This window comes from Triplophysa rosa, linkage group LG6 (assembly GCF_024868665.1).
Source record: "Triplophysa rosa linkage group LG6, Trosa_1v2, whole genome shotgun sequence".
Taxonomy (NCBI): Eukaryota; Metazoa; Chordata; class Actinopteri; order Cypriniformes; family Nemacheilidae; genus Triplophysa; species Triplophysa rosa.
The window spans coordinates 23,616,764-23,632,927 of record NC_079895.1 but is presented as its reverse complement, the minus strand read 5'-3'; the positions used below and the strand labels follow the sequence as shown (position 1 = coordinate 23,632,927).

General features: G+C 41.9%; 1 protein-coding gene across 6 annotated transcripts in view; it reads right to left on the bottom strand.

Annotated features, from left to right (window-relative positions):
* myo16 (myosin XVI) overlaps positions 1-16,164 on the bottom strand; it is a 184,927-nt gene that overhangs the window by 119,050 nt on the left and 49,713 nt on the right. For all 6 annotated transcript variants that reach the window (XM_057336149.1, XM_057336150.1, XM_057336151.1 and 3 more), the window contains exon 3: positions 50-120. In XM_057336149.1, coding sequence (XP_057192132.1) covers positions 50-120 — 71 coding nt within the window. The remainder of the gene's footprint in view (positions 1-49; positions 121-16,164) is intronic.

Here is a 16,164-nt window from a genome sequence, read left to right as displayed (position 1 = left end):
ATAGTGCGTGTGTAGCTGAATTTGTCAGAGCTTGTCCTCATGTTCTTACCAGATGGAGCAGAGATCCTCCTGAGGAAATAACCATGTTCAGGTCAACCCCATCCTTCAGCAGCCGTAACACTGAAATAAAACAAACGCAAAGAGAGATGAGCTTATCTGCCAACAGTACACGGCCACACATCTCTCTATGACCTTCTCTGCACACCAACACAAAGCCAGAAAAAAAGACAATGACTTCGTTTCTGTAAAGACAATGGAATCAGACACTGGCTCCGTTCCAAAACCTAGTGAGCTGCCTTGCTGTCCGCTGCCTTGAACTAAGAAATGTAGTTATGGTTACGTACTCCCACTGGAGTTTCCCATCATGGGCATTTCGGTAAAAGTCTTCTTTATAAAAGAAATGCAATATATACATCTGTACCCAGAAATCAGCCTTCTAGGGTTGCATTCTTGCTGAAATAGAATGCTCTACATAAACAGCAATTCTTTTCAAGCTGTATTAATATGCTTTGTTTTATCAAACAGCTTTGTCCAGGAAGGATACATGTGATGCTGACATAGAAAGAGAGGCAGCACTGACATGAGGTCAATCTCAAAAACAAAGCAGGTTCTCAGTATTTTGTCAACTCACCATCAAGGTACTAAACTCTTATGGGAGGTAAGGGATTTGATGTTACTCCAGACACATGATAAATGAAAGAATGTGCAAAAAGACTATCACAACCGTTTTCAGGTTCTTCAGGGATTTTCAGCTGCAACAGCATGATGTCTTACCAGTCTGGCATTGTGTCTCACACCTGCTCAGTGGGAAATGAATTTGCTTATGTGGAGAAATGAATAAGGTATGGTGGAGACCCATATGATCTCAGCTGAGGTTTAAATCACCCAAGACAGAAGAGAAGACCGATACACGCACAAGATAAGCTAAGAGTCAGCAGTCTAGCCGACTGATGCCGTGTGTCATCCACATCCATTCAGGAATATATAAGAAATACTTTCCTTCCAAGGGAATCTGATACAAATGTAGACTCTGCATTGCATCAAAATATGATGACATATGTATTTCATAAAATTATGAAATGGTTTATACCAGTGGTTCTCAAACTGCGGGCCGTGGCCCCTGGCGGGACCCCAAGATGCATCCAGGGGGCCACAGATTTTGGGGCATTTTATGAAATATAGAAATTTATCATACATTTTATGCAATCAAACATCAGAAAAATAAGCCCACCAACCACATAATTGACGTTTCAGCATTGTATAACTGAAGATTTTATTTGGGGGGCCGCAAAGCGATGCATCCTACAAAAGAAGGGGCCTTACAACAAAAAAGTTGGAGAACCACTGGTTTATACCAACATAGGCCTAGTATTTTTGCAAACCTTCACAGTAAAACATTTCCACTGTAAAAATGTATAATATTTTATTACATTGTATTAAATTAGTATACAATTTATTTTATTTTACATATTACACTTAAAAGATACGTTTCGAACAGTATAACTTTTGAAATTGGAAATTGGTTCATTTATTTTGATGATTCAAAGTAGTGGAAAAACATGTGCTAGCATAGTCTGAGCCTCAGTTGGCTAAACGTCTGATGCATAAAGGGCCGGGTATACTTGACTTACCGCGTCCGTCTCCGTCTCATGCACAAACTATAGATAGATGATAGATGAGTTCGACACATGTGCAGTACGTCACCGAGTGGACTTGGCCGATTCAACATTTTTTTGCGCATGCGCTGTTGTACGCTTTCATGCACTGTACAACCCGGACCCGGACAGCCGGACTATGCCTTTGCACTTTTCTGGAAACACTTCAGCACGTTCAAAGTCATCTTCTGATTGGCTGAATTTCACAGAATTTCCGGAAGACGTGCGTGTCGCGTTCTTTAACGGTCTACCTGGAAACAACATGAAGCCATCTGATCTAAGAAGTAAGCTGTCGTGTTTACAACGGTTGCAATAAGAATTCATCAAGATCGACTAAACGCTTCTTAGTATGCGAGGTTCACGGCATAAACTTATAATCATTGTTGTTGCTGTTAACTTTTGATAAGTTCGTGAATGTACGCCGGTCTGTTACTGCGGGAACATTTCCATGCCCCTAAACATGACGCGGCACAAAACTAAACGTGACTGGTTGCTTTTTTTGACCTGTCAGTCATATGGCCTCTTGGGCGGGCATTGGCCAAAGACAGCGGCGAAAGCTTCCCGACCTTCAGTATGAAGGTCTGGCTATGCGAGACTAGTGCTAGCATGATTTATTGAGCACACCATTTATAGTGCAAGATGTATATTTGTGATACAGTCTGCTCTGCATAAATATTTGTCTGTGGGATCCTATCAGACAAAAAGAACCCTCTTTACATCTTTTAGTGTTGTACAGGAGAAAACTAAAGCGGTGGCACCTGTGTTTCCAAACGTCACTCTGATGGATATTTTGGAGGCTGAATGGGTGAATCTGGAAGATCGCTCCGCAATCCCCATACGGAAATTGAACACTAGTGTGGATTACACCGAGCTGACAACACAGGAAAATAAAAATGAATGAAGATGCTAGTGAGGAAATGAGGCAGGGTGTGACGCTTGTAAAGGACACTATCAGATATATGCCAAAGCAATCAAGGGCTATTCAGTGATAAAAGGCTGGCTATGCAATGTGCCAGATTAACTCTGTACAACATATTCTGATGGCCGTGCATCTTAATCACATGAAACAAAACATGTAATCGATGCTAATCGCATACTGTATGCCTGACGGCCTAAAGTCTTGCCTTTTCTTCGCAAAGACACGCCGGTGCCCAAAGGCTCCAACAGATCGATAGGTCTCAAGCTAGGTAATAAATCCAAAGTGTTCATGAATGATTCTGCACGACACACATATGGCCTTGAATCACCACCCACCAAGACAGAGCAAAGGTTAGTTACGGTGGTAATCGCTATATGATCAGGCTAGTTATACGCAGCGTAATATTAAGACCCTCATGGGAGAGTTCATGTGCCATTGACAGCCATGTCGCGGTGTCAGCACAGCTGGAAAGAAATGTTGTCTGCTTGGCTCGGTCTTACATCATGTTTATTCAGTTTGTATACCTATTTATGCATGACAACATGCCCGCTTTGAGTAGAAGTGGTGTTGTGAAGGGTAATCGTTCATGCACATAATGCAGTCTGCCCTCATTCATATTCATAAGGCGTTGTTATGGCGATCTGACTCAGCGATATGCGTGGCTGGCTCGTTTGTTAGACCCGATAACACCGAATGTCTATGTGACCCCTATTATTCCTTGTACACAAAAATCCAATAATGAACAAACACCAGCTTTGGCAAGGTGTACGAACATCACAGCATTGTAACAAACTGAAAAGGAAAAGCGTGCAACATAATACACAACAAACAAACTACAATCTGCGTATACAATCACAGCTAAAACGGACACTTAAGTGTGCAACAATCTGATTTACTTCTAATTCAGAAACATCAGCCCAATCAACTTCAATGCATGTTGTTCACATGGAAGGCTAGCCAGACGCCCAGACAGCATTACAAATCCCGCAGTCATTAGCTGTCGGGGAGCTTAATTAATTTCCCCAGTCTCTTTGCAGTAATGAGTACCAGCCTTAAACCCATGGCAAATTCTCCAACTTTCTTCTGGTTTTATGAAGGGGATGTTCTCACATTTCCTGATTTCAGTGCTGTTTGGGTTGCTCGTGGGAGGGAAACTGGCTCCTTGGAGAAAAACCCAATCGACGTATTAGCATACCAATCTTCATTATCTCACCACAGGCTCTGGAATAGAACACTTGCTATTTGTTAAACCAAAAGCAGAGAAAAAACATATTTTGACTATTAAAGGTGTCATAAACTGCATATTTTAGATTTGAATGTTCTCTGAGGTCCATTTATGTTAGGACATGTTAGGACGATAGAAACAACAATTTAGAAAAGTGTAATAGTTTTAATAATTTAGGCTATTTTCTAACCTGTTTTTGACCCTCTCTTTTAGACTATGTCCACAGTAATACATTTTCATTTAAAAACTGAGTTATTTCGTTTTAACGCAGTATTGAAACGTACTGAAAACGCTTACGTAACGTAAAACACTTCAACCCATGTCATTTCTGTCAGACGTTTATTGACTTTATTATGTCGCTGCGATATGGAGAAAAGACATATGCTGCGTCCCAATTCGTCTACTTATACTATGCCCTTAAAGTGTGTACTGTTTTTGTTATGGAAAAGTATAAACATTTTAGTGCCTAGCAAAACTGTATGCATGCACTGGGACATACTAACGCGAAACTGAAGTGGCCGTTGTTGCCTAGACGACACTATGATCCTTAACTGTCACAAACATCAACATACAGCTCTTCCTTGAATTTAAGTATTTATTCATTCGTTATTTCATATGTAATGTTTACTGTATACGTAGATTTATTAATTTAGCAAAGTATATTTTATTTTATTTTATTAATGCAGTGTAGCGTCACTAAACTCCACCCTCTCGCGGTGAGTTGTGGGTAATATCAGCCGTTAAGTGTCCATGGATTCACACTTCGAATTTTCACCGGAAACAGTAGACCATCCGGGTACTTTGAGAATTCTCATTTCAGCATACTATGATTTGGGACATACTAATTCTATTTTCGAATACTATTTAGGACGGATAGTATGCGAATTGGGATGCAGCTACTGGTTTTTTTTTATGGACGGACAATGAGGTAGGGATGTTGCTGCGGGTAACACAAGACTATAAAGCTGCAAAAGCGATTCTATCTTCAAGCTCCGCTGCCAAACAATAACTGCGAGCAATTCATATTTTGTCTCCTAAAATGCACAAACTGACATTAACGTTATCAAACTGGAGAGCAGCAAAAACAACCACGTCACATGCCAAAAAATGCATCATCGTTTTTAAACATCTCCGTTTTCCACATCCACCCTACAACACGAAAACTGCGTATTCAAATTTATACACTTTGGAGTGCGTTTTCAAAAAGCTCAGTTTTCGTCTACAAAAACGAAAACGCATTACACCGTGTACATGACGCGACACGACACAACACACAGCTTGTTGTAATGGGTTTGTCGTGTCGCGCCGCATCCAGTGTGGACAAAATTAAAAATTATAATGGGTACTTATTCGTTCTATTGTCTTTTGCCGTGTCGCATCCTGCTGCGCCGCGTACGGTGTAGACACGGTGTTAGTGTGGACTGGGCATAATGCAAAAACAATCGGTTGAATGACTAGCATCAGTAAACATCTCTGAACAGTGAACATCAACAAACCAAAAATTGTTGCATTAGAATTATAATGCTCACTCAAACAGTCAGTCAAAATACATTATTTCATAATACATAAAAAATTATAGAAGACCATTTCAAATGTTCATTTAATCAGCATTTCTAGATGTATTGTGGCCATGTCACGAGTGGGGTGCAGAGAACCCAGATGCAGGCAGGCGGTGGGTAAGGGGGTGACAGAATCCAACAGCCAAACAAAGAACCCAGTAGGCGGCATGGACACTGGACGGTCCCACCTAGCTCGCCTCCTCTGCGGAATCCGCCAGGGGAGCGAGAGCTTGGACGAATATGTGGAGAGGTTCCTGGACGTCGCCGAGAATGGCGTCTTTGGGGAGGAGGAGCTTGCCGTGCTTTTCAACTCCGGTCTCAGGAATCCACTCTCGAGGGCAGAGATGAGGGCGTTGGGGCCGCTGGACTTCAACGCTGTGTGGCTGTCCGCCGTGGAGCGGTCAGAGTCCACGGTTTCAACATATTCCAATTACCCATCTTCGCTGGTCACGATCCCTGAGGGTGGTTCCCTGCAGATCGGGGTTGTGGGCATCGCCACGCCATCCCCCTCACTCTCGGCAGCCTCTCCATCGTCCACCAGCCTCGTTGGCAAGCGGGGGAGGCGAGCGTCCTGGGGATCCACCTCCGAGGAGTCCCAGCCGGAGCCAGCCGTTCCGTATACCTCCTTCCATCACCCGACCACCAGCCGGGTGGCTAGGCGGAAGAAGAAGAGGCAACGGCGGGCAGCGTGGTCTCCAACCCGGCCGGTGGAGCCGGCATCCAGTCCGGTGGTCCAGCCGGCGTCCAGTCCGGTGCAGCCGGCATCCAGTCCGGTGCAGCCGGCGTCCAGTCCGGTGTCCAGTCCTGTGTCTAGTCTTGTGTCTAGTCCTGCGTCCAGTCCGGTGATCCAGCCGGCAACCAGTCCGGTGATCCAGCCGGCGTCCAGTCCGGTGATCCAGCCGGCGTCCAGTCCGGTGATCCAGCCGGCATCCAGTCCGGTGATCCAGCCGGCCTTCCAGCCGGCGTCAAGCCCTGTCCAGCCGGCCTTCCAGCCGGCGTCAAGCCATGTCCAGCCGGCCTTCCAGCCGGCGTCAAGCCCAGTCCAGCCGGCCTTCCAGCTGGCGTCAAGCCCTGTCCAGCCGGCCTTCCAGCCGGCGTCAAGCCCTGTCCAGCCGGCCCCTGGGAAACTGCCAGGGCCAAAGACTGTCCCCCCAGGACTCCCCCTAAGTCCCCCAGGACTCCGCGCCCTCGAGCGCAGCCGGGGACTGGGACTATTCCCCCCAACCACTTTGGACTGCCCCCTATGGGCTCTTGTTTGGCACCACCCCACCTCCCTTGTTTGTTATTTTTATTATCACACCCTAACCCTGTGGTCTTGTTGTCCTGTCTGCCCCTTGTCATGTTCACCATGTTTGTCTGGTTTTTGTCACTATCTCAGTCGGTCTTGTCTCGTCCGTCTACCCCTTGGTGAGCACCTGGAGGTGCTCATTAAAGGGGGGCTTCTGTCATGGCTCTGCTTCATTTAGTCATGTTTTTCTTGGTCCTGTAGCAGAGTCCTGACAAAGCCTTTGGTTATGTGTGGAGAGAAACATATTATTGTCCTTTTGACAATAATATACGTTCTCTCCAGTGTCTCGTCTCTGTTCCCGCCATCTCGTTTCCTCGTGATCTTTCCCTGAGTGTTTAATTACCCACACCTGCCCCGTGTCGTTATCCCTCGTTTGTCTCTCCCTATTTATACCCTCATGTTTCTTTGTCTTGTGCTGTTGGATTGTACTCTGTTCATTGCGTTCTGTATGTCCTGTAATTCTGCGTGTATTATTCCTCGAGTTTCCTGCCTTGTCTTGCCCGTGTTTGTGAGTTTAAGTTATGGATTTTTTAGTTCTTGTTCTGCCCCATTGTGGGAAGTTTTTGTTTCATGTTTAGATCTTAGTTCTGTTTCTGTTTTTCCCCCATCGAGGGTGTTTTGTTTTGTGTTTTTGTATAATAAAGTATTTTTGTTAACAAAAACAAGAACTAAAAAATCCAAAACTTAAACTCACAAACACGGGCAAGACGAGGCAGGAAACTCGAGGAATAATACACGCAGAATTACAGGACATACAGAACGCAATGAACAGAGTACAATCCAACAGCACAAGACAAAGAAACATGAGGGTATAAATAGGGAGAGACAAACGAGGGATAACGACACGGGGCAGGTGTGGGTAATTAAACACTCAGGGAAAGATAACGAGGAAACGAGATGGCGGGAACAGAGATGAGACACTGGAGAGAACGTATATTATTGTCAAAAGGACAATAATATGTTTCTCTCCACACATAACCAAAGGCTTTGTCATGAAAAACATGACTAAATGAAGCAGAGCCATGACAGGCCATTCCAGGCCATTCCAGTCCAGTGTCTGTTGAATTTCAACAAAATCAAACCACAGGAGTGACAATGTCACTCAAGTTTTCATTTTCTGCAAATAAATGCAAATAGAAACAATATTTGTATTTGAAATTTGGGAGAAATAGTGTTTGTACTGTAGTTCACAGAATGAAACAAAAATGATAATTTTACACATACCTTTATATATAGTAAAGTCAGAAAAACCGAAAATAATTTTAAAATGGTCTCTTAATTTTTCCGCGACTATATGCGAGAATGAGTAAGAATGTCAAATTTTTGTGAACTGTTCCTTTCGGTAGACACATATTAATAATATCTGTATGAGCGCTGACAACCTCAATTTACAAAACGGTCCTCTTAACCATGAAGAGAATGGGTTAATTTTGCGTGATCTTCGGGGAACAGAGTATCTGCTAATGGCAGACAAAACAACCAGTGCATGCTAACATGCAGCTATAGAGACTGATAAGCACATCTGTTAGATGGTTCAGATGGTGCAGGCATTAGTAGAAGCACCAGAGACCACCCGGCAGACCAAGCTGCTTTAGAGCACAACTAAAGAGAGGTCAGCAGATACGCTTAGCCTATAAGGCATCTCTTCATCATACTGACTGGAATCAGTACTTTTGTACTGTTGCACCTGCTCTTTACATACACATCAGCAAGTATTGCTGCCGGAAACCATTTTTGGCTAATTTAGGCCAAAAATGATATAATGTCACAGGAGAAGATTTACAAGGGCTCAGACTTTTAGGACATTTATGCTTTGATCTTCAAATATCAATGCTGGGATGAAAAGGGTTCTGTGTGGCGTTATCTCAACATTTGGACGGCTCACTTTATTGGAATTTGCTCTGCTGGCGATTCTGTGATAAGGCTAATATGCGCTTCCCTCCAAGTACTTGATAATCTGCTGCATTTCCTGGATGTAGGGCGCAAGAGTGGGTGAAATCCAACTTGTCACGGCAAAATGAGAAAACAGCTGTAGGAACCATCTGTGGCGTTTCCATGGAAACCAGTCATCGGCAAGGGGAAAGAGAAGAGCAAGATACTAGAAAATGAGAAATTAAAAGAGGGAACGCTGATAACTGACAAGTTATTGGGAAACGGCACTATCCCTAAATAGGGAACAAAATACAGCCTGAAATAAAAAAACTGAATGGTGAAGCAGGCTAGTTTTGGAGGAGTTTTGGCCACCTTTTATAGCTGGTCAAGCTGGTTTTAGCTGGTCAGGCTGGGACCCACCAGCTGAAACCAGTTAAACACCAGCCTGACCAGGCTGGAAGACCAGCTTGTCCAGTATGACAAGCTTTGCCAGGCTGGGTGAACCAGCTGTTTTTTTCCAGTAGGAAGGAAGAGGTTTGGAGCTTCTATTGCCTTAGCATGGGAGCTGTTTTAGGAAAAATGTAGGATTCTGTCATCAAGGATCCTGTGCCAGATATAAAACAAACCCTCCCATCCAGCAATGTCCCAATGGTTTGGAAAATTGGTTCCATTGTGCTTTGAGCTCTTCAGTTTAAATCAAATCCACTGTAATGAAGTGCCTGAGTGTATCTTGCATAACATTCTACAATAGTGCATTATATTCTGCAGAAGGATACAGGTGTCATCCATTATCTCTCAACATAATAGGCAAGGGGAGCCAGGCGCCTCTAAAATCCAGGCAACGTGGACGTCCTACGGTAGATCATATTAGATACTGCATACTGCTAATGGGAGAGGGTGTATTAGAGTTGTAGACATAAAATGATGTCTTCAGAGATTAGAATTCGATCAGTGGCACCACAAACAGACATATTAAATCATTCACGCGGAGTGTAGACAACCATTGGCAACACTTTGTCTGAGTGTGACAGAGACAGCAAGAGTCTGGTCTGGCCTTCTGTATCCATTCCAAACACTTGCATTTTCAGAAACAAAAGTGCTTGCGAGGCAGCAAAAGAATAGTGCTCATCCTTCATGCTCCACTAAGCATTTTAACATGCTCATTGCTCAAAAGGGTTTTTGTGCATCTCGCAAAGAGAAACTGGCATATTTCATGCATTTTCGTGGGTGCTTCATAGTGTCTATGAGTGCATTTGAACCATTTTGTCATTCTAATGACAAGCAACACCCCTTAGAAGGGTTTCTGCAATTTAAAGATGCTATAAAATAGGGATAAACACACGGTAAAAAGCCTAGTAAAATTGGTAATATTTTAGATAGTTTTTTGACTGTTAGTCAATGACGCCCTCTGTCAGTTGGGCATTCCAACATGGCTGCGTGAACACTTCTGGTGGCTTCACCTACTGCCGTTGGTTTAGCAATCTATGTACAATCCAGTCCGATACAGTATATACACTGCGTTCCAAATTATTATGCAAATTGGATTTAAGTGTCGTAAACATTTAATTTTATATTGTTCAATTAAACTTATGGATAGTATTGTGTCTCAGTGCTCTTTGGATCACTGAAATCAATCTCAGACACCTGTGATAAGTAGTTTGCCAGGTGAGCCCAATTAAAGGAAAACTACTTAAGAAGGACGTTCCACATTATTAAGCAGGCCACAGGTTTCAAGCAATATGGGAAAGAAAAAGGATCTGTCTGCTGCCGAAAAGCGTCAAATAGTGCAATGTCTTGGACAAGGTATGAAAACATTAGATATTTCACGAAAACTTAAGCGAGATCATCGTACTGTGAAGAGATTTGTGGCTGATTCAGAGCACAGAAGGGTTCGTGCAGATAAAGGCAGAATGAGGAAGGTTTCTTCCAGACAAATTCATCGGATTAAGAGAGCAGCTGCAAAAATGCCATTGCAAAGCAGCAAACAGGTATTTGAAGCTGCTGGTGCCTCGGGAGTCCCGAAAACCTCAAGGTGTAGGATCCTCCAGATGCTTGCAGTTGTGCATAAACCTACTATTCGGCCACCCCTAACCAATGCTCACAAGCAGAAACGGTTGCAGTGGGCCCACACATACATGAAGACTAATTTTCAAACAGTCTTGTTTACTGATGAGTGCCGTGCAACCCTGGATGGTCCAGATGGATGGAGTAGTGGATGGTTGGTGGATGGCCACCATGTCCCAACAAGGCTGCGACGTCAGCAAGGAGGTGGCGGAGTCATGTTTTGGGCTGGAATCATGGGGAGACAGCTGGTGGGCCCCTTTAGGGTCCCTGAAGGTGTGAAAATGAACTCTGCAAGGTATGTAGAGTTTCTGACTGAGCACTTTCTTCCATGGTACAAAAAGAAGAACCATGCCTTCCGTAGCAAAATCATCTTCATGCATGACAATGCACCATCTCATGCTGCAAAGAATACCTCTGTGTCATTGGCTGCTATGGGCATAAAAGGAGAGAAACTCATGGTGTGGCCACCATCCTCCCCTGACCTCAACCCTATTGAGAACCTTTGGAGCATCCTCAAGCGAAAGATCTATGATGGTGGGAGGCAGTTAGCATCAAAACAGCAGCTCTGGGAGGCTATTCTGACATCCTGCAAAGAAATTCAATCAGAAACTATCCAAAAACTCACAAGTTCAATGGATGCAAGAATTGTGAAGGTGATATCGAAGAAGGGGTCCTATGTTAACATGTAACTTGCCCTGTTAGGATGTTTTTGATTGAAATAGCTTTTGATTTCAGTAAATATGACCTCCTAATGCTGCAAATTCAACAAATGACCATTTTCAGTTTTTTACAACCTATGAAATGTTTTCAAACTCTGTTGTGCATAATAATTTGGAACAGTGCATTTTGAGTTTTTCATTTTTTAAATAAATACTGTTGTCAGTGGGAGGTTTGTTCAATAAAATTCCAAATGTACCCTAACTGTTGATTACTTGAAAATTATACTGACTGTCATTTGCATCGACAAATTAGGAAAACCAGAGAAAGATATCATTTGCATAATAATTTGGAACGCAGTGTAGATCAGTGGGTAGAACAAACTCTTTCCAGAAAGTCAGAAACAGACTGTTAAGACTGTCGATACAGTATTGTCTCATGAACGCAGGACACCGTGAAGTCACTTTGTCCTCCATCTTGCTAATTTCATCTCCCTCCCTCACCACTGAGCTGAGACGTTCTTTATTGGATTACCCTACCAGTGCAAATCTATTCCCATCTCTCGGTCCTCTCATCACTTTTCTCTCATTTGTTCCCTCACGTTCCTCAGTGTTCCACTGTCAAGACTTTCAGACTTTCAATTGTCTTCTCCCTTACAAAACAGCACAGCGCGTTTTATCTTTGTCTCTGACAGAAATCCGTTGGGAATTCCAGTCAAGCATACATGCTTCATGTTTTCAAAATGTCCTTTGGAGGCATGGCTATGTTTTTCTGATCAGGAGAGAATACGTTCCTCAAGATTCAAAGAAGGAAGGGTTTGGGGGAATGTTGAGGTTGAAATGGGATCACTGGGGTGGGAAAAAGTGCTTAATATCATATTATTTACAGCATTCCATCATAACACGTTCAACGTCCAGCAAGAAGGTCAGTTACAGTGGACACAGGCTAGTGATCTTGACACCCAAGAACTCCAGGTTTCTGATTTTTTGAAATTCAATGTTTAGAAGGGTACTGGATTTCAGCTTTTTTTAGTGTAAGGCTACACTAAACCCACACTAAATGTTTGGTTTCCAACAAACATGGTCAAAAGTGTCTGAGTATAGAACTCTACTTCAGTGTTTCCATCTGTGTAATTTCTTGCAAATTTGTGTCCTGTCACACAGTGCAGTACAGCGCATTGCAGAAACGCCACCAGCACTGCATCATGGCAGGCTTGTAAACGCTCTCATTCACTCCGTCCCAGAGCTCTGTCATTACTCTATTATCCTGACAGGCATCTTATATTTCCTCTGAAAACCACCTGCCAAAAACTACATGACCATGATATGTTGTATCATTCCAGAGGTTTTCAAAAGTAGGACACAGCATTTCAGTCTCAGTTCCTTCTTAAAGCAACAACAGGGTCTCTTGAACTTCAAGAAATCTTTCCCATGAGGCATTACTGGGATGTTTTTTGACCTTTTGGTCTGTCAGTGTAATGGGCACTCGCGGTCGTCTTGAATTTGCATTTCAGAGATAAAACAATAAAACAATTCAGTGGCATTTACCATGTGGCACAGAGCGGTGAGGGGAGTGACGCCTTGTGGTTACAGTTGATTTTTTAACCTTGTGGGCTTTGTCTTTGGTGTAAAACTGAGAATTATGTCTCAGGCTCAGAGATTTTACTAGATGTGCTTTTAAAGATTATAAGATCTCTTTTTAGCAAGTTTATGTCAGTTGGAGTATTAATACTTCAAACATAACCTTTCCAATAGAAGGCATTTATAGGATGAAACACAGTATTCATATGAGGGTGTTTTCTGCAACTACAGGCACTTTTGACAGATCAAAATAAAAAAAATCAACCCGTGTGAATTTTAATCATCAGAGTCTGAAATACATATTATAGGGTCAACAAAACTGCATGGAAATGTTTATTTTCATATTTGTCATTTAATATACAGTAAACCTTGAAAATCTGCAGTAAAGACTTGTTGCAGAAATGACATTTTTGCTAATATTGCAGCTAATTGGCAGCTAGTAAGGTCGACTACATAAGTTTTGACTCTTAGCATCTTAATATACATGAACCAAACAGTAATATACATTTATTTTTAAAATGTAGTTCAAAGTACAGAATTATTAAGCTGTATGGTAAGGACACACAATAAATACTGACACAGAAAATATGATATTTACCTTATATTTTTGGGATTTTGTGAGTGAGGTAGTGAGGTGGCCTAATCTGTCAGCAATGTGCTCATGTGGTAATTTATGTTTCCATAGAAACTACACTTGTTTGTCTTTGATAAAACTTCATTATAAAAGCATTTTTCCATTGTTGCAGTAAGGACTCAAAAGTGTGGGACAGGCACATTTACTTCATAAAATTATCAGTAAAATATACAAAAACATTTACGATGCTGTAAATTAACATGTATATTAAACAATTCCATTTGAAATAATGTCAAATTGTAATTCAATTAGCTTATTTTACATATCTTATTACTGTGACCAGAGTTGTGGGACATGTACAAAAATGGTGTTTGGACCTATAAATGCTATATAATTTAATATTAAATCACATTAATCATTAATTTTTTTTCAAGGTGTGTGATGACACTGTGAATATATTTATAAAGCATCATATGACAAATTTTGACATAAATCTAAAATTTCACTGCTGGGACTTAAAAGTGCCCGCAGTTGCAGAAACACCCATAAACATATCATACAAAGCATACTGTATCTTCTATTGGTTTTGACTCCAAACAACATTTCATAAACCAACTAGGTGGAAATGAAACGTGAATTGAAAAACTATATAAACACACTGTGTAAAATTACCATTATTTGTGCATAAAAATAAATAACCCACAGAAGGTCCAAGACTTTCCCAGGCGTGAGACCGCATTCATATGTGTGAATCTCATAAGATTTATCATACTGACACTAAAAATAACATTCAATACCGGCCCAATAACAGACTAAGACCTGCGGCATGCACATACAGCTTCCATCAGCATTCAGAAACAGCACATAAAGCAATCCGGCTGGAATTGATTTCATCGTTCTGTATTCTGAGAGCCCCATGTGCTTGTGTTCCCGCTCGAGCAGGACCTGATCAAGTTAAGGAAATTAGATCGGAGGACAACAAAAAAACATACACCGGTGCACAAACATGCATTGAAAGTTTTTTTTATGCACACACTAAACTGAAGAAACTGATATTGGATCTACGATCATATGCTGGTCACTGTTTTTAGTCTTTAATTAGATATAGCATAGTGACAGATATGAGATTACTGGGAGAGAAAGAAATGGTATTAGTATTTGACAGTCCACATTTAAAGCTGGGACTTTGGGAGAACCACGGCACAATTGCATCACAAGCGGTGGCGCTACCACTACGCTGTGGCTTTAACAATAAAGGTCATTCTTGCCATGAATGTGTAATAAAAATAAGAAATCCACAAACTGTGCTTGTGAACATCTCCGATCATTAGTTGTTCGCATGGACACGGTTTGGCGCCATTTACGCCTGGTATGAAGATGCGCTTTGGTCTGGTGGACAAGTTTTGCTAATGTAACAGAGCAATGGCCGAATTACAGTAAGCTCACACGATTGACAAACAAGACAAAGTGGGACAAAGGAAAAAGAGGAGGTGAGTTTTTGACTATGGACGTGGTCGAAAGTGGACAAGCTCACCTGTAATTGGCGTCGTCCACTTGTGATCCGATAATTGGAAAAGCTACATTAATTATGAATGATCCCAGCCATCCGTTGCAGAATGTTTTTAAGTTGCTTCCTTCTACTCGCAGATATTGTTTGCCTTTATGTAGGACCAATAGATTTAAAAACTCTTTCATACCAGCTGCCCTCGTTTTTTTAAATTACAAATAATCTTATGGACATTATTAATGGAAGTCATTGTTCTTGTTTTTGGTTGTTTTTGTTTGTGTGTTATGGTGCTTGTCATCGTTTCATATGGTTTACTGCTGGCTGTGAAATAAATTGCCCTTCGGGGATAATAAAGTTTGACTAAGACTAAGACATGCAATTGAAACTTTGCTCTGTTATTTATTTTTTCAATTACACCCATATGCCAGACGAGGAAAGATTGTCCGTCTCCATTTGAGATTCATTAAGAATCGAATCCTGAGCTAATGTCACAAAAATGCAACGCTCCAGTTCACCGCTAAGAAGCCGCGTGACCGGACGGGCGATACCCGGCTGAGAGTGTGTAATGTAATTGTGCCTCGGTATCACAGACGTGTGAACTCAATCTCTGTCACGCCTCAACGCTCACCGCTGCATAAATGCGGAATATCACATCTGCAGTTGAGGGGGTGCCACTCATCAGAGCTGAACCGTGATACGACTGAATGCTTATTCGTGGTGATTCAGCTAGATGTGATTGTTTTACGAAAGGGTCTCCAGAGCTTAGATGTGACCGGGTAAACCGTTTAGACACAGTCTATCAACCCTCATTGGCGTGCAATGCTATTTACGATGATACAGATAATAAATGCATGGAAATTAAACCTGTGCCGTTCTATGAAAGCTTTACAAACACATCAGAGAAATGTGAAAAATGTGACTGAAAGACTTGTTCGTATGCATCATTTGAAGCATGAAAGCCTTATTCTCTATTTTTCATAACCACATTCCAGTGTACATTTTAAAAGTCATCTTACCTTTGGGTAAGTAAATTATGACAGAATTTCCATCTTTCTTTTTTGTTTACGCTCCCGTTTAAAAAACAAAATAAATATCACCCTTCTACCTTTTCCAAACCTCTCTGACCCCTGGAACAACCCTGAACTTCTGATTGTGTCATTTGCATATTTTCCCAGACTCCCAGAAAATGATTATATCATAATGACAATGAGGAACACATCCGAAAACATTCCCAGTGTTCCTGTGGGATATTTATAGCCTGAGG